At 42.1% G+C, this 23,659-nt stretch overlaps 1 protein-coding gene across 1 annotated transcript; it reads left to right on the top strand.

Moving 5' to 3' along the window:
• Nucleotides 1–7,026: 7,026 nt before the first annotated feature.
• LOC124622089 (prostaglandin reductase 1-like) lies at nucleotides 7,027–22,164 on the top strand. Its single transcript, XM_047147666.1, has 3 exons — nucleotides 7,027–7,230; nucleotides 13,248–13,598; nucleotides 21,638–22,164. Exons 1-3 carry the CDS (start codon nucleotides 7,030–7,032, stop codon nucleotides 22,088–22,090), a joined length of 1,005 nt encoding a protein of 334 aa, XP_047003622.1. The 5' UTR covers nucleotides 7,027–7,029; the 3' UTR covers nucleotides 22,091–22,164.
• The last annotated feature ends 1,495 nt before the right edge of the window (nucleotides 22,165–23,659 follow it).

Raw genomic sequence — 23,659 nt, 5'->3', positions numbered from 1 at the left:
ACCTTGTGAGTTTTCATGCAGTTTTATCAGAAAGTCAGATGCGTTTATTTTTATGTTAATTTGCTGTTTAATTACAATAGCAGTACCGGTACAGTGATTTTTTGTAAGACTAACGATAAAGATTAGTAATATTCAGGGCCAACATTTTTAAATGAGTAATTTTGTTTTGCACTGAGATGGCGTATGTAAATTTCATCGAAAACGGATTGCCCTCTCACAGACCAATTGTTTGATGTACGGGCTAGTGTGTATCTTGCATCGTGTAGCGTGAGATCCTGAAATTTCCCTTTAAAAATAAATTTTCACGTAGTTACGAACTTCACATTGACGAACATGAGGTTAAAAAAATAAGTTGCTTCCAAAAGTGATCGTCCGTTTTCCATGACCAACGAAATGATGAGGAAAACTATGCAAACAATACGTGGTAACCGTCTTTTCAGGATGTATCATTTGTTGGACAACTATTTGCATGTTTCTCGGATTGTAAGTAATTTGTTGCCAATAGTTCTGTGCTCGTTGGGTTAACAGTCATGTGATACAATTATATTCAGGGGGAGTTAAGTAGCTCATGAAGAGATATGATAAATGCTTAAATCTGACTGGTGATTATGTAGAGAAGTAATGCAAACATCTATAGTAAATCCCCACTAATTCCTTCCCTTCCCGACAAAAAAATAAGTAAATAAAAAATTGAAACGGATGTGAATTCCTAAGGGACCAAACTGCTGAGGTCATCGGTCCCTAGACTTACACATTTCTTAAACTATCTTACACCACACACACCCATGCGGGAGGACCCGAACGTCCGCGGTAGGGGCCGCGCAATCCGTGACATGGCGCCTCAAACCGCGCGGCCACTCCACGCTGCTTCCCTTCCCCTCTTATTCACCTGTAGGCCGGAAAGGTTCCGGATGGTAAAACCATGAAAACATTGGTATAGGTTTAAATGTTGATGTGTCACTTAATAATCGTTCTTCTGTTTAGACTCTTGAAATAGCTAACTAATTCGTATGAGCACGAAGATTTATTACGTAACTGTCTACAGATGTGCATTCTGAGCGGAGATTTATTTCACACTCAATCTTTTTCCAAACATGTTTAAACATCCGATGACTCGTGACTTCATCTACTCCGAGGCTCCCCTTAAATCCAAGCGCCGCGCCCCGCTCAAGAATTGCCTCAAACAAACAACAATTCAACACAAAACAAATGTTTGACCATATAAAAATGTCCTTTGCATTAAAATGAGTCTTTCATGTATTTTTTAAACATCATTAACATTATTATAATATTCGCTGTAGAAACTTTTTTTTTTCATTTATATACGGCGACGAGGGTTCTAACTAATAAAAAAACTATATTTTTTTAATTTTAATTTGTTCGTGGTGGGAGATTATGATTACTTTTATATAGCTATAACAATGAAATCCTACACAAAGCTGAAATGCGATCGTACTGCACCTATTGTTCATAAATTGTTATCAAGAATACTTTCTTTTGTATGAAATGCTAATGACATAAAACACTGTAATACTCCATAATTTACTACGTAAAAAGTCTTAAACTTAAGAAAAGAGGCGCCATAGGCTACAGAAGCTTCATACGCCTAATGATTACGTGACTAATCCAGAATTAAATTTCGCAAAAAAATTTGTATCTTCACAGGCCGACAACGAATAACATACGTATGTATCTGTGTTGCGTACAGGGACACAACAATTTAGAAACCTGCTCAGTTTAATTTCTGAAGCTTACATAATGTTACGGTAAATTCTATCACTTTGATCGCTTAAAAGGGTATTAAAATGCGATAGTGTATACATCAAGTTTGTTAAACGTTTGAATTTGCATTGCAAACTTCAACGCATTTAATCCAGTCGCTCATTTTTGTGATATCATTACATATCTTCTGAACTCTGGCTACTAGCTATACTCAACGATAGTTAATGACCACAAGACAAATATTACAGACTAAAAATACACGCTTTGTAACAAACATAGGTAGGAATTTATTAGAAGAAATAGTTATTAACGAAGGTGAAAGAAAAGGACGTGGCACTCTGCTATTCATTCTGTTATTTACAGTGACTTCACTCTTTGTTAATGAAAATGTAATATAAACTAAGGAATTAAGATTACAAATGTTCTTCTGTTTGCTGATGATATCGTTATCATTCAGAAGAATGAGAAAGACGCATAATGTTACATTTCAACTTAACTACTACGTCCACGGTTTGTTAGATTCATTATTACAGCTGCAGATAACTATTTTAGAAAACATTTATGTGATCCCGACTTTCTATAATTCGGACTAGGACTGGCCCCAATTATACAGCTTTCGCTGTAGTTTTAAGACTTTTCTACTATTTAGTAGATACAATTTCAATATTTCATTTATATCTGTAGCCACTTTCTGGGTTACTCTCGTATTATGCAAACACCAAGCATGGTCTGGAGCACGCCAGAAATCACTGAGGTACGAATTACCAAGCAAAACTTGGTTTAATCTGAATAGAGTTGAAATTCCAGACGTATTTCCCGAAACAAATGGGAAAAGTTCTCACCCGCTGGACATGGCTTCGGCTGTGGACAGATCAGAAGACACGTTGTGAACACGTGGCTCACGCTTCGCCTTGAGCTTTCAGTATATCATTGTAATGCGGGTTCGAGTCAGCACCGATAACAGAAAAACCAGAACTGTCCAAATCACGGAAGTTTTTACCGGAATCTAGTGTTTGCTGTATTAACAAAACATTTGAAAGCACGCCGTATTACTTACATCTTTATTCACCGGAAAGTGGCAACATGGTTGCAGAACTACACTTGAAACACACGGTAGTTCCTACCACATGCTGCCAGTTCTCTTGCGGGAAATAGTCGTCCAGTCTGTTCTATTTCTGTTTTTCAGTCAGTTTTTTCTTGAGGACAGTTATCGCTTTCCGGAGAGTCTGAACAGCGGTACATTGAAACGAATTTTGTCCCGCATTCTCCAACAACAGATGATCGTATTTTAGTTCGTCTATCGCCTCGTTTTCGCTCTCTTCGCCTATCAAAAAACACTTGTCACTATAGCGTTGTCACTTGACTGCTCAGATCCCGGTTCATAGACATCTCTATTTAACGAGCAGTGGATGTTTCGTCATCTACCTCTTAACAACCAGAAATTTGTATTCTAAACGAATATATTCTTTCTAATCATAACAAAATATCTCAGGGCTAGTTCTATATTTGTTCAAAAATCGCGGTTGCGCGGATGATTCTCAAGCCCGATTATCCACACCCAGATAATCGGGAGTTCAAAAATGTTCAGATGTGTGTGAAATCTTATGGGACTTAACTGCTAAGGTAATCAGTCCCTAAGCTTACACACTATTTAACCTACATTATCATAAGGACAAACACACACACCCATGCCCGAGGGAGGACCCGAACCTCCGCCGGGATCAGCCCCACAGTCCCGTGACTGCAGCGCCCCAGACCGCTCGGCTAATCCCGCGCGGCAATTGGGAGTTTGTCTTTCAACACACTTTCTCAGTGTAAAATACGGCATCATGCTGACCCTTTGCGTGGTTGTTGCTTACATTGATCTTAGACTACATTCGGTTTTTATTTATTTATTTACTGTTTACACACGTCGATTTATTGTCAACTGTGTTCAATCACGTACACTGAGGTGACAAAAGTCATGGGATAGCGAGCTGTACATATATATATGTTCATATCCGTGTGAATCCCTAAGGGACGACATATACAGATGGTGGTAGTATCGTGTACACAAGGTATAAAAGGGCAGTGCAATGATGGAGCTGTCATTTTTACGCAGGTGGTTCATGTGAAAAGGGTTCCAACTTGATTATGACCACCCGATGGGAATTAACAGACTTTGAAAGCAAAATCGCAGTTGGAGCTAGACGCATCGGGTATCATTCGGGAATTCAGTATTCCTAGATCCACAGTGTCAATATGACCAAATTTCGGGTATCACCCGTCAGCACAGACAACGCAGTGGCCTTCACGTAACGACCGAGAGCAGCTGCAGTCGTGTGGAGCTTTCAGTGCTAACAGATAACCAGCACTACGTGAAACAACCACAGACATCAATGTGGCAAGTACGACAAACATGTCTGTTAGGACAGTGAGGCGAAATTTGGCGTTAATAGGCCATGGCAGCAGACAACCGACGCCTGTGCCTTTGCTAACAGCACGACAATGTTTCCAATGGCTCTGAAAACTATGGGACTTAACTTCTGAGGTCATCAGTCCCCTAGAACTTAGAACTACTTAAACCTAACTAACCTAAGGACATGACACACATCCATGCCCGAGGCAGGATTCGAATCTGCGACTGTAGCACGACAATGCCTGCAGCACCTCTCCTGGGCTCGTGACCATATCGGCAAGACGGCTGGAGAAGCGTCACCTGGTCGTATGAGTCCGGATTTCAGTTGGTGAGAGCTGCCGGTAGGATTCAAGTGTCGCGCAGAGTGCATGAAGCCCTGAACCCAAGTCGTCAACAAGGTATGTGCAAGTTGGTGGTGGTTCCATAATGGTGTGGGCTGTGTTTACATTGAACTGAAACGGTCATTGACTGGGAACGGTTACGTTCACCTACCTAGAGACCATTTTCAGCCATTCATGAAGTTTGTGTTCCCAAACAACGATGGAATTTTTATGGACGGCAATGCGCCATGCCACCGGGCCACAGTTGTTCGTGATTGGTCTGAATGAAATGATCGTACAGCATTGGTGGCTGGGAGACCCCATGCGGGGTGTTCAGCCGCCGAAAGTGCAAGTCCTTTTTAGCTGACACCACTTCGGCGACTTGCGAGTCAATGATGATGAACTGATGATGAAAGACACACAACACCCAGTCATCTCGAAGAGAATATCCCTGACCCCGCCGGGAATCGAACCCGGGACCCCTTGCGCGAGAAGTGAGAACGCTACCGCAAGACCACGAGCTGCGGACATTGGCCTGAAGAATATTCTGGACAATTCAATCGAATGATTTGGCGACCCAGATCGCCCGACATGAATCGCATCGAACATTAAGGGGCTCCGGAAAGGCTCAAAATCATGAAAAGTTCAATTTTTACTTTTTTGCGTTTTCTGAATCTGCAGACTATAACCTTTTAATAGATATATAATTGATTCAATTCCGAAGACTACAACTATTTTTAAATTTTTTTGGAAATGTGTTCTACATGTGCGTAACACACTGTGGCGCTGTAAAACTGCTGTCAAATGGTGTTATTATTAACGTCCGTGTTCATCAGGTACATTTTAGTGATTTGAGATAAAGTATGTTTTGTGGCTAACCTGTGATGGTTCAATATATATCGCTGGTGTGATTGTCGATTGTTTCATGTTTATTTACACTGTCATGATCTCGAAAATATTCGTAATTAATTCTGTTTCTTGAGTCTCTGTTTTGTTGAAGTATAATAATGAGTAAAAGTAAAGTTATTAGAAATCCTCTGAAGGCTTTTAAGAAAAGGAGAAATGTTGGAAAGCCAAAGGTATGTGTTATTACTGTAAACAATAAAGACGATAACCAAGTGAGTGAACCTAACCTCTCAAGTACACCTGCCCATAGCAGTCAAAGTGGGAAAGAAAATACTTCACAGAAGAAGCTTGGTTCAATGAGTGAAAACTATGAATGTTTTATGGGCGAATCGGATGTGAATTAAATATTTGATATGTCGGTTCTCAAAGGAATTTTTTCAAACTGTGTAAGATGTATTCATTGTAGTGAAGTTGGTCTGGAACTCTCCATAATAAAGCACGTAGGACTTGCTAGTGAAATACAACTGAAATGTGATAAGTGTTCATACATGACCACCTTTTGGAACAGTGTTGCAGTAACTGCAACTGAAGAAAATGGTAGCAAAATCTACGAACACAACAACGAGCGATGCTTGCTTTAGACAAGGAACGCCTTCGGGCTGCAGACAGGGCTGTAAAGAGTCTAGAAATACAAGCAAGAGTAAACAGGAGGAGGAACAAGAGGAAGCTGGAGGAGGAGTTTGCAGAGGATGAAGATAATCCATACTATGGACCTGGAATGCACTAACAAGTTAATCCAATCTTTGTCGCTCGATTCCCAAAACTTTTATTTTCTCATACTAATTACATGTTTTCTAAGGATCTTCCAAACATATTTGTTTCAAACATTCAGTAAATGTTACACAGTACCTTCTGCAAAATTTAACACAGCCTTTTTCCAAAAAAAACTGTATATTTTTGAATATATAAATAAAAAATTGCAAAAAAATGTTGTGAATTTTCATTACAATTGAAAAAAAATCATCTTTAATAACTGAACTAAAATTTTGTAAAATCCCTGTGTTAAGTTGTAGCCCATATTCCAATAAATAATCTGTAAAAAGTTCAACTTCCTACCTCAAATACCTTGTGAGGAAAGATGTAATTTATAAGCGTTATTTTAACATTGCAACTATAGTGCGTTCCGGAGCCCCTTCATGGGATATAATCAAGATGTCGCTTCGTGCACAAAATCCTGCACCGGAAACATCTTCAGTATTCTGGACGGCTATACAGGCAGCATGGTTTCAGTATTTCTGCAGGGCAAAAGGAGGTCCAACAAGGCACCGAAACGTATCCTGTGACTTTTGTCACCTCAGTGCAAATCCCGCTGACTTTATGCAATTATTGTCTGTGAATAAAAGTATAATTTCTGTTCGTCTCATTGCGTATTTCTTTCATTTACCTTCCGTACTGTACTGTAGCAACACTTTGTGAAGAGTTGCCCCAGAATTTGGCGAGAGTACATTTGTAGAGAGAACTATCTATTAATTTACACAACAAACGGATGTTAAATTGCAAGACAGTGGTGGAATTTGCATCTGATCGCCTGTCAGACCGACAGTGATTCAGCACCGTGAGTCTGACAACCTTCCATCTGGGACCCAATACAGATAGCGATAACAACGCGTCAAGGCCACGCGGCGCGGCCGCGTTATATAAGCGGCGTGCAGCGACCGCGCTTGCAGTAGGACACCGGCAGCCATGGTGAAGGCGCGCAAGATCGTGATCGCCCGCGTGTTCCAGGGAGAGCCGCGGCTCCAAGACTTCCGCATCGAGGAGGAGGACCTGCCGGCTCTCCGCGATGGCCAGATACTCGCCGAGGCAGTCTACATCAGCGTCGATCCCTACCAGAGGGCGTACAAGAACATGCACCACGTCGGCAACACCATGATCGGCTCACAGGTGAAGTTGCTGTCATATGCCTTCGTTGCTAACCAATTCTAATTAACTCGCACTAATTACTGTCCTGACAGAAGAACACCATTGCGAATGACAAAATTATTACAGGTACGCCATATTGAAGAACACAAGTCCCCACACACACGCTCACAAATAACATCACTGACTTTCCATTGGCACCCCCTGTTTCTGTTCACCACTGATGCAAAAATAAAATAAAAACAATTTGCTGTGCTGAAGTCAATGAATCAATTTGCTTTTGGGTAATGACAGATGATAAAACTTTGCAAAAAATGTCGTACATGAACGAGTTCAATTTTTTGAAAGATAAAAGCCTTTTCAGGCGTTTTGACAGATACTCGTATTTCACTTTTATCTTTTTTTTTATTACTTGATTTAACTTTGGAAATTTGTGGTAAGTTCCTATGCGACCAAATTGCTGAGGCCATCGGTCCGTAGGCTGACAAACTACTTAATCTAACTTAAACTAACCTACGCTAAGGACAAACACAAACACCCATGCCCGAGGAAGAACTCGAACCTTCGACGGGGGCAGCGGCGCGAACCGTGGCAGATTTAAGTTGCTTACAGGCGATGATGAATGAGAATAATATTATCACATGCTTATTTCTAATATGTAACAAAGGTGAAGTCAAGACGTCTTAGACCGCGTGGCAGATTTAAGTTGCTTACAGATGATGATGAATGAGAATAATATTATCACTTGCTTATTTCTAATATGTAACAAAGATGAAGTAATCAGATCGATACTGAAACTGCTTTGTGAGTTGGTATTAATCTCCAATGATAACATTATGAATAATTAGTTTGTTGGTGTATGCCTTTTTTTATTTACTTGATCATAAAATGATAGACATAAATCTATCGTTAACTGAATGCGATTTTTGCCGTGGTCCTTTAGTTACGATCAATTTTATCTTCTCCTTCTTCTGTCCTTCAAGGCTGAGTCGTTTGTGCCTCTTCCGGCTTCACCTTTTACTGCCACCTCTTTCTGGGCCTTCGTACGTCCCTTCTTCCTCTTGGCTGGTACAGCGTGGCCACTCATTCTTTGTTGGTGATGTTAGCATACAGTTTTATTTTGTTCAGTCTTTTCATTAGTGTTATAAATATTTAGTTCGTTCCTAACAACTTCATTTCTTATGCGGTCTTCACTGGGAACAACTCTCACTTCCCTAAAAAAAATCTCATTTCTGCTGCTTGTGGTTTGCTTTTATCTCGTTTTTAAGGATCCATGACTCTCTTCCCTACAACAGTACACGATCAATTCATATGTCGTTAAGTAAACCATCAGTCTCACTGTATAAGAAAGTTGCCATTACTGTTTTACTGTAAAAGTCATCTTGTTGTGAACTGCTACTTATCACACACATTAATTCGACATTTACACATGTTTATGGTCTGTAAGAAATATCCAAATTCCGTGTGTTTAGAAAAATAGGAATAGTCTGACTTGTATTTATGTTATTCTTGATATTGTTGACAACTGGCAAGTGTGTTATACGACCTTAAGTCAACAGTTACTTTATGTAATACCATTCGCTGTGACTAACTGACACTAGTCCAATCACTCCTTGTCCATCGACATATTTCATAAGCTTTATGTAACAAGAAATATTTTATTTCTCTGAACCGACATCTTGCATTTTCCTAGAAGACGTGTTGTCAACAGAATCATATCACTCTTTTGAAAACATAGCAGTTGATAAGAGTACAGTAGCCCTTCGGTTCAAGGTTTAGTTTCTTCTAACTTACACTACAGCTTTCACCCGCTTGTACAAACGCAGAAGAGTATTAATTGATGTGATATCTACGTATAAAAAGCATTGTTAGATCACTAATTCACCTGAAGACGAATAGAACGACAGGTATCAATGGCCTGGGGGGGGGGGGGGGGGATATTTTTGGGTTCTGGAGAAATGTAGGATCATACGAGAAAATTTATCTTGGCAGATAGATTCAAAAACGGAAAAACAATATTTATAGCATTTGCATATTTAGAAAAATACAATGACAATGTTGACTGGAATACACTCTTTGTAATTAAAAAGTTATCTAAAATAAAATACGGGGAGGGAAATGTATTTAGATTGCACAGTAACCAGACTGCAGCTGCCAAGAAGAATACGAAAAGGAAATCAGTAACTGCCTCTCCATCATATTATTCAGTCAGCACACTGAACAAGCAATGAAGGAAACTCAGGAGAAATTTGGAAAGGAAATTAAAGTTGAAGCAGAACAAATAAAAAACGCTTCAGTTCTCTGACAGCATTGCAGTTCTACCAAACAGTGCATAAACTTGGAAGGTTATTTGAACAAATGGGTAGTGTCTTCAAAAGAAGTTGTAAGATGAATATTAACAATAGCAAAGCAAAGGTAACGAACTGTAGTGGAATTAAATCAGGCGATGATGAGGGAATTAGATTATGAAACAAGATACTAAAAGTAATAGATGACTTTTTCTATTTGGACAGCAAAATAACTTACGATGGCAGAAGTAACGAGAGTATAAAATGCATACTAGCAGTAGCTATGAAATCTTTTCTAAAAATAAGAAAAAGGGAGTGGAAACAGTTGTCGGGTGTGAGGTCGAATGTCGTTGTGAATTTCGACAATATTTCATCAAACGCAACCGAATGACACCTTCATGTGCGACTAATACATTGCTGAGTAATGAATGTTATGACTGTCATAACTCAGCAGTGAGTTCGACGCACCTGCAGATGTCAATCAGGTGCGTCAATGAAACATTATGGGTATTTCACCACGACAATCGACCTCTCTTCCGACAACCTTACCTAGTAATCCGTCGGGTAAGCCTCAAGCACTGCAAGAAAAACGGTAATATCGAGTACAAATTTAAAAGTCTGAATGTCTTAGACGATAGTATTTGCTGGATTGTAGTAGCCTTATCTGTAATCGATTCGTGTAGAATAAACAGAGTAGACATGAACGGAATAGAAGCTTTTACGTCCGATGTTACGGAGAATGCTTAACATTAGATGAGTAGACTGGATAACTGATGAAGAGAAACTGAATCGTGTTGAGCAGAAAAAAGTGCATGAGCACAACTTAACTGTAAGATTGGATCATGAGGCATCAAGCAATAGTCAGTTTGGTAATTCGGAGAAGTGTGGGGCTACAAATAGTAGAGGGCGGCCAGTGTTCGGCTATGGAGTTTCATACGGACAAAGCTTGCATTAGGTATGCAGAGATGATGAGACTTAATCAGAAGGTCTAGCAGATACAGACGCATCAAATCAGTCTTTGGAATGAAGACCACGAAACAGCATATCATTAAATATTACTGTGTTGGCAGACTATATTTTACCATACACTACAGTGTGACGTTAATATTACGAATGTAAATCGATGGAAAGTACTGTGTGATAACTATTGAACTGTATGAAATGAAATCGTCATTACTTCTGAACGGTTTGCGTTAGCACGTTCAAACTGTACGGTTGGCCGCAGGGCACGGTGGGAATTAGTACTCAGATGCATGGTTTGGTTTAGCGAAGAAGCCCACTTTCATTTGGATGGGTTCGTCAATAAGGAAAATTGGCGCATTTGGGGAACTGAGAATCCACAATGCGCGATCGAGAAGTCTCTTCACCCTCAACAGGTGACTGTGTGGCGTGCAATGTCCAGCCATGGAATAATCTGTGCGATATTCCTTGATGGCAAGGTGGCTACCGAACAGTACGTGAAGGCTTTGGAGATGATTTCGTCCCCATTACCCAACGTGACCCTGATTTAGACAAGATGTGGGTCATGCAAGACAGAGCTCGATCCCATCGAAGAAGGAGAGTGTTTGACGTCCTCGAGGAGCAGTTTGGGGACCGCATTCTGGCTTTGGGGTTTCTAGGGGCCACTGGCATGAGCCTCGATTGGCCGCCATATTCTCCGGATCTGAATACATGCGATTCCTTTTTGTGGGGATATGTTAAAGACAAGGTGTATAGCAATAACCCCAAAACTGTTGCTGAGCTGAAAACAGCTATTCCAGAGGCCATCGACAAGATCAATGTTCCGACACTTCAGCAGGTCATGCAGAATTTCGCTATTCGTCTGTGCCACATCAACGCCAATGAAGGCAGTCTTATCGAACATGTCATAACCTATATCCGAATATATGTAGTAACGTTTAAATGTTGAATAAGGTGTGTGCACGCTGTAGTTTGTAACTAATTTACGTTTTTTTCATATAGTTCAATAATTCTCACGCTGTAATTCCTTTCTGTTATGCAGTCTGCAGTAGATCTTTCTCGAGCGCTTTGTAGAGAACTTGGGTGGCAAGAAATCAACAAGTGATTGAGAACTCTGAAGAAACTTTCAAACGCCAAGATCGCTAGTAAAGCTGATACAATGTCAGGAACATATAAAATGATTAATAAGTCACGGCTTTGACAGTAACAAATTACCAGTATGTGGCTGTGATTTCAGTTTCATGCAGACTGCATTCCACCTGTTTTACAGCATCCACACTATCATGGAACACACAGGTTATTATCTGAGTCACAAGTAACAACTAAAACCAAGGTTATTCTTCTAAAAGTAGCATTGTAACTTTCAGTGTCAGACGCCATCTGTTGACAGACGTTCGTACTTCGTTCTGGGTGCCTTGTGTCTCAGGCTATCGATGTATAACCTGTCTATGGTCAAAGAAGTGGTCCACGTATTCTAAACACAAACTCGAACTGTACTGTATGGCAGATTATGTTATCATTCTCAACATCTACCATTAATATATTCAAACTTGTTTCATTACTAAAATATTTAAAGCCAAATGAAGAACACATTTAATCCATACTTACTACAGACCGTTTCGTTGGGGCAAAATTTTCTCTGTGCACAGTCGTGTCCAGTTCTCAAGTAACTTTTGTGTACCATGTGGTAAAAGTTATGTAGTCCTCCTGTCCATTATCTGAGATACGTTTTCTGACTTTACCTTGCAGTTTTAGATTTTGTGATGAAAAGTGTGATAATCGAAGCAAATTGCGTGAACGTAAACATCAGGCTACGATGTAGGTCAATCTTTTACCACAACTTTTATTTGCCATTTTCATTCGTTAGCTTCGTCAATTCAAAAGCAAACTATCGCCTTCCAACCTAATCCAAACATCGGGCTACGCTAGAGATCAGTCTGTCTCAGTCTGTCATTACAACCAAGATTTTGTGGAGTTCTAATATCACACTCTGGCCTGTCAGCAACAACTGAGGATGAATGGTTCTAAATACGAGTATTAACAATATCATCTCGCCTAACATTTTGTCTCTTCGGTTATCGAAAACGCTAACGTTAGGTCTAAACAAGTAATCGCCTTTACAAGCGAGAACGTATGGCTTCCGTCACGTTGTCACAATCCACCTGGCTAGGTATACCAGTCAGCAACGCACTTGTCAGTGACTGTTAGTCCTTACAAGTTACTAATCACAATGTAATAGGTGAGGCGATAGCAGCAGGAATATTTTAATGTTGGTGGATTGTGGAGTGATGTGTTGTGGTCTTCAGTCCTGAGACTGGTTTGATGCAGCTCTCCATGCTACTCTAACCTTTGCAAGCTTCTTCGTCTCCCAGTACCTACTGCAACCTACATCCTGCTGAATCTGCTTAGTGTATTCATCTCTTGGCCTCCCTCTACGATTTTTACCCTCCACGCTGCCTTCCAATACTAAATTGGTGATCAGAACATGTCCTACCAACCGATTCCGCCTTCTAGTCACGTCGTGCCACAACCTTCTCTTCTCCCCAGTTCTATTCAATACCTCCTCATTAGTTATGTGATCTACCCATCTAATCTTCAGCATTCTTCTGTAGCACCACATTTTGAAATCTTCTATTCTCTTCTTGTCTAAACTATTTGTCGTCCACGTTTCACTTCCATTGTGGAGGGATACAGGTTGTGAATTCGCAAAACCGTAACAAAACACTACTAAAAATACCAGTTATTACAATTAACAGAAATCACAAAGAGAAGTGTGCTAATCACTGCCCACAGGTGGCCCGCATTGTGGAGAGCCGTGCGGCGGGCTTCCCAGTGGGGCGGTACGTGGTCGGCTACTGGGGGTGGCGCGACCGCACCGTGGCCGACGTGGGGCCGGATGCGCCCTACTTCATGTCGCCGGTCATGCTGGTGCCAGACCTGGGGGAGCTGCCCCTCTCCCTCTCTCTGGGGGTGCTGGGCATGCCCGGAATCACGGCCTACTTTGGACTGCTGGAGATCTGCGAGCCCAAACCGGGAGAGGTCGCCGTAGTCAGTGGGGCAGCAGGTGCTGTGGGGTCCATAGTTGGGCAGATAGCGCGCCTCAAGGGGTGCAAAGTAATTGGCTTCGCAGGATCAGACGCTAAGGTAAGACACCGCTTCTATTTGCGATTCCTGCACCTATGACACTGTGGTGTGCGTACTGTAAGACGTTCAGTACACACACCATCAGATTATTTGACATGTCGCTCTAACGAAGTAGTTGAGTGTCAGCAATATGTCTCGTGGTCTTATCGTGGCGTGTTTATCTTCTGCCGTTAGGTCGGACGATAGAAATGCCACTTGCATGCTTAGAGTAGCAGATTTACAGTGACCAACCTAAAACAGAACTTGATTAATTTTCACACACATTTATTAAAATAGTAACAAACATAAAAATTACTTAACTTGGTTCTGGATGCTATTTACAATTGACAATCTGAAGTTCCTTTGGTATTGGTACGTTAGTCTTATTCTCACATATATCTCTGATACTTGACAAAAGTGCGTATACATTTATCTTCATGGCTATGTACAGGAATATGGTAATCTCATTAGGCGCAGACTGAAACTTGACTATAGACTGGTACAGACAAATGTAGACTGGTACAGACTAATGCAGACTGGTACAGATTAGTGCAGACAAATGCAGACTGACTAATCGGAGGTCTGTACACTCGTTATAATACCACGCGCATTCGTGTATCACTGTGCGACTGTGATCCGCGAGGAGAAAAAGTTCTACTTTAGCAGCAACCTCATTGGCTGCGTTACATATTAATACATGGATCTGCGGAAGCAGAATTTGGTCCGTCTCTATGGCAGCGCCATCTCGTAGTGCGGAGATGGACGAGCGCTGCACCTGCGCCGTTGTGCTTAGCGGGGCGCGCTCTAGTGGGAAAGTTGTGTATGCGCTGACTACGTGGAACTATGTACACAACAGACGCAGGTGAGGTCAGTGCAGCATAATCTCATCAGATCAGTGACACTTGTTCGTAAGTACTGCTGAGTTTTCCTCAAAATCCTTACATTCTTCAGACATAGGAAGGCTGCCCAGAAAGTAATGCATCCCATTTTTATCTCAGCTGAAAACAATGCTACGAATGGGAAACGTTACGTATGTATTATTTGAAGTCTCCTGAGTGAGCGCGCCAAGTATCTGTCACTTCCGACAGATAGCGTGGCTGCACTTTAAAGTGGCGTCTGAGGGTGACACACGTTACAAGCAACGTGCCGCCATTGAATTTCTCACTGTAGAGGAGAAACAGTGGGGAATACTCACAAACATTTGTGCAAAGTCTATGCAGCATCTGCTGTCGACAGGAGTACAGTTAGTAGCTGGGCACGGAGGGTGAGGTCATCAGAAGGTGGTTCGGTGAAGCTCGACGATTTGCAGCGGTCGGGGAGACCATCCACGGCTGTCACACCTGACATGTTGCAGCGAGCTGATGTTGTCATTCACGAGGACAAATGGACAAATGGTTCAAATGGCTCTGACCACTATGGGACTCAACATCTGAGGTCATCAGTCCCCTAGAACCTAGAACTACTTAAACCTAACTAACCTAAGGACACTACACACATCCATGCCCGAGGCAGGATTCGAACCTGCGACCGTAGCAGTCGCGTGGTTCCAGACTGAAGCGCCTAGAACCGCTCGGCCACACCGGCCGGCTTCACGAGGACAGACGCATTACGACTCGGTAGTTGGCGCTGCATCTGTCAATCAGCAAAGGAAGTGTGGATGCAATTATCCGCATTTTTGGATATTCAAAAGCGTGTGCAAGATGGGTCATGCGATGTCTAACGGTGGATCACAAATCGCACGGAAAAAAACATTTTGTCTTGATTTGCTGCAACGTTTTGAAGCTGAGGGGGGGCCTTCTTGTCCCAGATTGTGACAGGTGATGAAACCTTTGTTCACCATCTTGGGCCCAAAACAAAACGACAGTCGATGGAATGGCGCCGTTCTCTTTCCCCGCAGAAGAAAAACTTCGAAGCACCTGCTTCCGCCAGTAAGATCATGATCATCGTGTTCTGGGGCTGTTAAGGTGTGATTCTCATTGATATGATACCAAGTAGCGGTACCATTAATTCAGGAGCATATGTCAACACATTAACAAAACTGAAGACGCGCTTCCGGCGACTTAGGCGCCACAACAATCCAGCAAATGTTTTGCTGCAACACGATAACGCTCGGCCCCACACAAGTATGAGGACTGCTGAACGCATCGCAGAACAGGGTTGGACAGTGATACTCCATCAACCCTACAGCCCTGACCTACCCCCTCGGGCTTAACACTTGCTTGGGCCAATAAAAGATGCCATTCGTGGAAGACACTTTGAGGACAATGAGGAGGTGATTTACACAGGGAAGCACTGGCTCCGTCACCAGGACAAGGACTGGTACCGACAGGACGTTTTGCGCTGGAGGAAGACCATAGAACGGGATGGAGATTACGTGAAAAAATAGGGTATGTAGATAAAACACCATTCTTTCGTGCGTGTAATTCTCATTATGTCCAATAAAGAATTATTGAAGAAAAAAAATGCGGTGCATTAATGTCTGGCAACCCTCGTACAAAGTGTAAATAAAGTCATGTGCATTACCTGGTCAAACGTATTCGGACACCTCTATGTAATGGGAAATTGACGACTAAATGTCGCTAGAGGCAGACGTGCCAGTATAAAAGGAAGTGGAGAGAGAGCGACAGCAGGATTTATCAGAGCTCTGTTACTTCGAATTTGAAGTCGAAAAGCGATGGAACAGCCACAGTAAACCGAGACCAGGCAGGGCTCACACACTGAGAGACAGGTACCATCGAATATTGCGGAATGTGGTTATAAAAATCGCGTGAAATCAGCGATAGATTTCACTCGTCAGTTCCAAAGTGCTACCAGCAGTACGGCCAGCACATTGGTTGTGCACAGGTATTTAACAAACATGGGGTACAGTGATCGAGCAGCTGCTTATAGGCCACACGTTTCTGCAGTCAGTACAAAGTGACGCTTGGAGAGGTGTAAACAACAACATCAGTGGATAGTGGATGAAACTGATGATTTGGAGTAATGAATCACACTATACCTTGTGACAATTCCGTGGGAAGTTTCCGGTTTGCTGGATGCCTGGAGAACGTTCCTGTGATCAGCTATTACCAACAGTAAAATGCGGAGGAAGTGATTTTATGCTACTGGAGTGTTTGTCATGGTTATGGAGTGGTCTCCTTACTGGGTTTAAGAAAACACTAAATGCGGAAGGATACGAACACATTCTGCAATATTGCATACTGTGTACAGTAGAGGTACAGTTTGGAGACGATGAATGTTGTATCAGCGTGACACTACACTCTGCCACAAAGCAGCGTCCGTGAGCCCATGGTTTGTGTACAATAACGTTCTTAAAATTGACTAGCCTACCCAGAGCCCCTATCTGAGCTTAGTGAATCACCGTTAGGACGTCGACTTCGCACCAGATCCCACTGTCCAACTTCACTATCTTCTTTCGTTACTAGGAGGACTTCTCGCAACAACTGGGGCCTAAGCCCCAGGGGTATGCACTGGAAATACACCACAGTGGTTAGACCTAGGATTTCATATGGGGACATAGTGCGGTGAAAGAAGGTAGAACAGCGGGTTGCTGCTAAAGAGCTTGCTAAGGTGCAGAGATTGACCTGCTTAGCCATGTTGTTGTTGTGGTCTATGTTATTTGTTAAGAAGAAAATACTCATGTATATGAACCATGTTGTTGTTGTTGTGGTCTTCAGTCCTGAGACTGGTTTTATGCAGCTCTCCATGCTACTCTATCCTGCGCAAGCTTCTTCATCTTCCAGTACCTACTGCAGCCTACATCCTTCTGAATCTGCTTAGTATATTCATCTCTTGGTCTCCCTCTACGATTTTTACCCTCCACGCTACCCTCCAATACTAAATTGGTGATCCCTCGATGCCTCAGAACATGTCCTACCAACCGATCCCGTCTTCTAGTCAAGTTGTGCCACAAACTCCTCTTCTCCCCAATTCTGTTCAATACCTCCTCATTAGTTATGTGATCTACCCATCTAATCTTCATCATTCTTCTGTAGCACAACATTTCGAAAGCTTCTATTCTCATCTTGTCCAAACTATTTATCGTCCATGTTTCACTTCCATACATGGCTACACTCCATACAAATACTTTCAGAAACAACTTCCTGACATTTAAATCTATACTCGATGTTAACAAATTTCTCTTCTTCAGAAACGCTTTCCTTGCCATTGCCAGTCTACATTTTATATCATCTCTACTTCGACCATCATCAGTTGCTTTGCTCCCCAAATAGAAAAACTCCTTCACTACTTTAGGTGTCTCATTTCCTAATCTAATTCCCTCAGCATCACCCGACTTAATTCGACTACATTCCATTATCCTCGTTTTGCTTTTGTTGATGTTCATCTTATATTCTCCCTTCAAGACACTGTCCATTCCGTTCAACTGCTCTTCCAAGTCCTTTGCTGTCTCTGACAGAATTACAATGTCATCGGTGAACCTTAAAGTTTTTATTTCTTCTCCATGGATTTTAATACCTACTCCGATTTTTTCTTTTGTTTCCTTTACTGCTTGCTCAATATACAAATTGAATAACATCTGGGAGAGGCCATAACGGGCGGAATTAGCAGCACACCAACCGCTGGAATGGAAGCCATGCTGGATATGCCTCCACTTCACCTTTGGGTTAAGATGGAGGCAGCAGCTGGGGCATACAGACTTAAAAATGGCCAAAACTGGGTCTCATTCAGATATCCAGAATCACACACTAACGTAGTGAGTGAGGTAAATATAGGTATGGCCAGGGAAATGCCCGCCGACTATATAATAACTCCGAACTGCTTCGACAAGCCTTACAACATAATAATTGGAAGTAGGGAGCAGTGGAAGAAACAGTTTGACACCGTACGAGGGACATTGTTTGGTTCACCGATGGGTCGAGAACAGATCAAGGCGTCGGGGCAGGGTTGTACGGGGTTCAACCAAGACTGGAGAGCAGCATGTCCCTAGGGAAGCTGGCCTCTGTATTCCAAGCCGAAATTACTGCAATTAGGGCATGTGAGGAGGAGAATATGAGTAGGTGCTACAATGACCGTAGCATCTACATCTATTCAGACAGCCAGGCAGCCCTGAAATCATTGGCAGCTCCTGCAACAAGATCTAAGATTGTTGCAGATTGCCACAGGGCTCTGGTGGAGCTAGGGGGAAGCAATAGGGTGAACCTAGTGTGGGTCCCTGGCCACTCAGGGACCTGTGGCAATGAACAAGCCGATTGATTGGGTAGGATGGGGGCAACAACTCCATTTATTGGACCGGAACCTGTCTTGACAATCATCAAGGCTATGATCAAATTAGAACTACTGAACTGGCTTAGGAAACAGCATGTAGGATATTGGACCATGGTCCATAAACAAAAACATGGTAAGGTAATGATGCCCAAGCCATGTTTTAAAAGAAGCTCTGTAATCCTGGGATTGAACAGGAAAGAGATCAAACTCATGACTGGACTGATGATCGGCCATGGGAACTTCAAAAAACACCTACACACAATGGGTATAATGGAAGAGGACCCTAAATGAAGGATCTGTGATGAGGGTGAAGAAACTGCATCACACCTAATCTTTGAATGCATGGCATTGGAGAGTAAAAGATACATAATCTTCGGGAGAACTAGACGTGAAGAAATTGTGTCTAACAAAAAACTGGTAGAGGGACTCTTTGCACTATTTAAGGGCACTGGTTGGCTTTACTAGATAGACAGGGAGCGATACCGCACGATAAACCTAGTTTCGGTGCGGGCAGTGGCGGGTTAGACCTAAGCTGTTTTAGCTCTCCTGTTAAAATCAATCAATCAATCTTCTTTCGTTTCGGTTCTTGAGGAAGAATGGGATGGCGTTTCTTCACAAATACACACCTCACTAAAAGTGTCCCTAGGAGGTTTCGAGCTGTCATAAAGGCGAAGGGTGGACACCTCCCATATTAATGTCCATTAATAGGTATCTGGATGCTTTTGATCAAATGTTTAAGGTCGCACCTCCATTCGACGAGATTATCTTGGCTATTTTCAAAAAATTGTATGATGTGTCACTCATACAAAAGCATATTGTTTGGTTGGCCGGTATAAAGAGAGCTTGAGAGATGAAGTGTCGTATTTGTATTACTATCGGTGAATATACATATGAAAAATAAGAAAAAGAGAATGAAACTGGGCGTGCGTTCACAGCCTCCACTCTTCTCTGGAGACGTCTCAAGGATAGATGTTGATGAGCAGTACTCACGTGTCTTCACTCCGTACTGTACTGATGAACCATAAACCGTTTGCACTCAGTCTCTCAAGCACAACAGCTAATTTTAAAGCTCGAAATCTCATTCTTCACGAATATTCTAACCACGTACTATCTGGTCGAGTCTTGGCGCATTATCATTGTTTCAAGGCCACAGTGTAACACTGACCCGCTAAGGACAGTAGAAAAAAATGACTAGTTATGTTTCATTAACGATAATTACGTAAGTAAATTCAGAAAAATTACACTCTGTGGTTGTTTCAAAACCCCGACAGACAGTTCATTGTACGTACTCATCGCAGGCTTGACTTATGTCACAGTACTCGCACTTCTGCTGTGTCTGTGTGTTCTTGCACTGCAAACGTCTACTGTAAACGGGAGATCTTATGTTTATTACTGTCTTTCTTTGAAATTAAAATATCGACAAAAATATACAAAATAGAAATGTAATACAGAACGGGGAAGCATGCAGCGACGCAATATTTTTTCCACATTAATGATCTGATCTCATCGCCACCTATACGAAATTTTTGGGGGTAATATAAACAAAAGTGGTTAGTTACAAGGATGTACCGGAATCTGTTGTTAGCTATTGAATAGAGCGTCGGGTAACAAATCCAGAAGTTGTCATCTTGAGGTTGAAGCTCTTCTGTCTGTGTTCGTTTACAAACAAATAATAGATGTATACAGAGCTCTCTATAATGGAAGTGTGTTCCCCGCCCTCAAAGAACTATCGGACAACACCGACCTATAAGCTCCCCCTCCCCCCCCCCCTTTCCCTTACACACACATATTTTTAAAGAAATTACATAGAAATAAATGAAAATAAAATAAATAATTAGATAAAAAAGTAAGTAAATAGATAAAACCCACACCCATTCACACACATAAAAACACACACACACACACAAACACACACATACATGCATGCACGCACACAAATCTTCCAAATAGAATTAGTTAATGTTAGGTCGACCATAACATCCCAGGCGTAAAAGTTCGAAGTAAAAAACTTTTCCACATTAAGATCTATCTGGTGGCAAAAGACAAGCCGCGAAAGTAAACAAGTGCAATAAAAAAAACATAAAAACACAGGAAAACCACTGCATATAAATAGTAAATGCTGTCTTCAAAACCCAAATTTATATGTTTACAAGTACATAGTAAAGAGCAATTTTTCCTGTTTAATAGAAATAAAATAAAGGCCCACTGATGATTCTCAATATTCAGCGAAACATATGTGGTAAACAGGAGAAAAGGTAAAACTGGGTGTTTGTGAAGTTGGACCCCCTCCAAAAACTAATCTATTCAGAAGTTAATGAAGGAAGAATGTAGTTGAAATAATAAGACACTAAACAACGCAGTTTTACCATTCCAGTAAAAATGAAAGGCAAGGCAAAAATTATTGTATGATAAACATATGCCACCATAATCAGATATCTATTAAAGCTGCAGAGGAGAAGTGCTAATTATGACCTATTTGTAGCAAAAATTGTGTCGTTCATCTGGAATGATTTGGGAAAACGAGTGAAAATCCGAATCAGGGGCCGGCCGAAGTGGCCGTGCGGTTAAAGGCACTGCAGTCTGGAGCCGCAAGACCGCTACAGTCGCAGGTTCGAATCGTGCCTCGGGCATGGATGTTTGTGATGTCCTTAGGTTAGTTAGGTTTAACTAGTTCTAAGTTCTAGGGGACTAATGACCTCAGCAGTTGAGTCCCATAGTGCTCAGAGCCAGCCAGCCGAATCAGGAGTGGATGTCATTATAGTAATTAGCTGTAACTTATTTACACAATGTGAAAACGTCCTCTTGTAGCGATATAACTGGCCTCTCTTCCGCAGGTGAAGTGGCTGAAAGAGGAGTTGGGATTCCATCACGCGTTTAACTACAAGACGAATGACGTCACAGAGGCGCTGAAGCAGGCGGCACCTGACGGCGTCGACGTGTACTTCGACAACGTGGGCGGCGAGATGAGCAGCGCAATCATCAACAGCATGCGAGAGTACGGTCGCATCTCCGTGTGCGGCGCGATATCTGGATACAACGAGTCTAATCTCCCGAAGGCTACCATCATCCAGCACGCAGCCATATTCAAGCAGCTCCGCATGGAGGGATTCATGTACATCCGATGGCACGACCGCTGGGGAGAGGGCATCGGACAGCTGATGCAGTGGATCAGGGAGGGGAAAATCAAGTACCACGAGACTGTTACCGACGGCTTCCAGAACACTCCCAAAGCCTTTGTTGGCATGCTGCAAGGAGAGAACCTAGGGAAAGCTGTTGTTAAAGTCTGAAGCGTGAAGCATACTTCCGTACTAGATTTGGGCGCATGAGCAGGGCCAAAGACAATTTGTTACAGTATTTTGTGCAGTGAATCACAAAAGGTAGCTGGATGACTGGGACAGAATATTCTTTCAGAATTTGTTTGTGCTTTCATTTTTGTAAACTAAAAAGAAATAAATTTTATAGAAAACCTTTTGTGTATTGTGTCCATTATTTAACTCCACAGTCAGATTATATGTCCCAGCACGTAATTGTCGCAAAAACAACATTATTTAAGTGCTACACACCAACAACTATAAGAGCATGATACGATAGAAAATATTCATGTAGCTGGTTAATGTTTGTGTTCTTAAGTAATAGAACCCAAATATGAAGTCCTCGACAGAGAGTGTTCATCAGAGACAAGGGTACCGTCAGGAGTGCCCCAGGGTAGTGTGATAGGACCGTTATTATTTTCTATACACATAAGTGATGTGGCGGACAGGGTGGGGAGCAATTTACAGTTGTTTGCTGATGATACAGTGTGTAAGGTAAGTTGTCGTGGTCGAAACACTATAGAATGAAACAAGATGACTTACAAAAAATTTCTACTTGGTGTGATGAATGGCAGCTAGCTCTGAATGTAGATAAATGTAAGTTAATACGAAGGAGTAGGAAGAACAAACCTGTAATGTTCGGATGCAGCGTTAGCAGTGTCCATCTTGACACTGTGACATCTTTTAAATACCTGGGCGTAACTTGCAAAGCGATATGAAATGGAACGCACATATGAGGATTGTGGTAGGAAAGGATAATGGTCGACTTCAGTTTACTGGGAGAATTATGGTACAGTGTTAATGCGACCTATTCTATAGAACTGCTAGCGTGTTTGGGATCCCCACAGGCCGGATCAAAGTCAGGCCGCTAGATGTGTTACTGGTGGGCTCGAACAACAGGCAAGTCCTATGGATGTGCTTTGGGAACTCAAGTCGAAATCCCTGGAGGGAAGGCGACGTTCTTTTCGGGGAACACTATCGAAAAAATTTAGAGAACCGGTATTTGAAGCTGTATGAATGCAGAGTCTCGCGGTGATAACATTGAATAAAATGTTCTCGGGTTTCCAACCGTGTCAATTGCTTAAAACTACACGAGCTTTCGGCCAAGCACTCCTTGGCCATTGTCAAGTGTTGTGACTGCCAGTGGGCTGTTGGTGTGCCCTTATATACGCTAGCTGCCGGCTGTGACGTCACTGGTGCCCGTTAAATTGCCATATATGGGCATGTTTTGAGTCAGCGTTCGATGTGCCCTCTTCAAGAGCGCGATCGCTGGATCCCACGCAGTGCTGAGCTGCAAGCCACCGGCTCTATACAGGGTGTTTGTGGTAATTTTTATTTCAGTAGCTTCCTTTATTAAACTGTCCCAGAAGCCGTTAGTGCGAGCCACGACAGCGGTATCGCCAAATTTTATGTGGTGACCGTTTCTTAACGCATTCTCAGCTAACGCAGATTTCTCTGGATAGCGTGGGCGATAATACCTCTCTTGTTCTTTCCTACGTTGTTCCACAGTGCGCACTGTTTGTCCGATGTACTTCTGGCCACACT

The sequence above is a fragment of the Schistocerca americana genome, chromosome 7 (genome assembly GCF_021461395.2).
Source record: "Schistocerca americana isolate TAMUIC-IGC-003095 chromosome 7, iqSchAmer2.1, whole genome shotgun sequence".
In the NCBI taxonomy this organism is placed as follows: Eukaryota; Metazoa; Arthropoda; class Insecta; order Orthoptera; family Acrididae; genus Schistocerca; species Schistocerca americana.
This window is presented reverse-complemented; position numbering and strand designations above follow the sequence as displayed.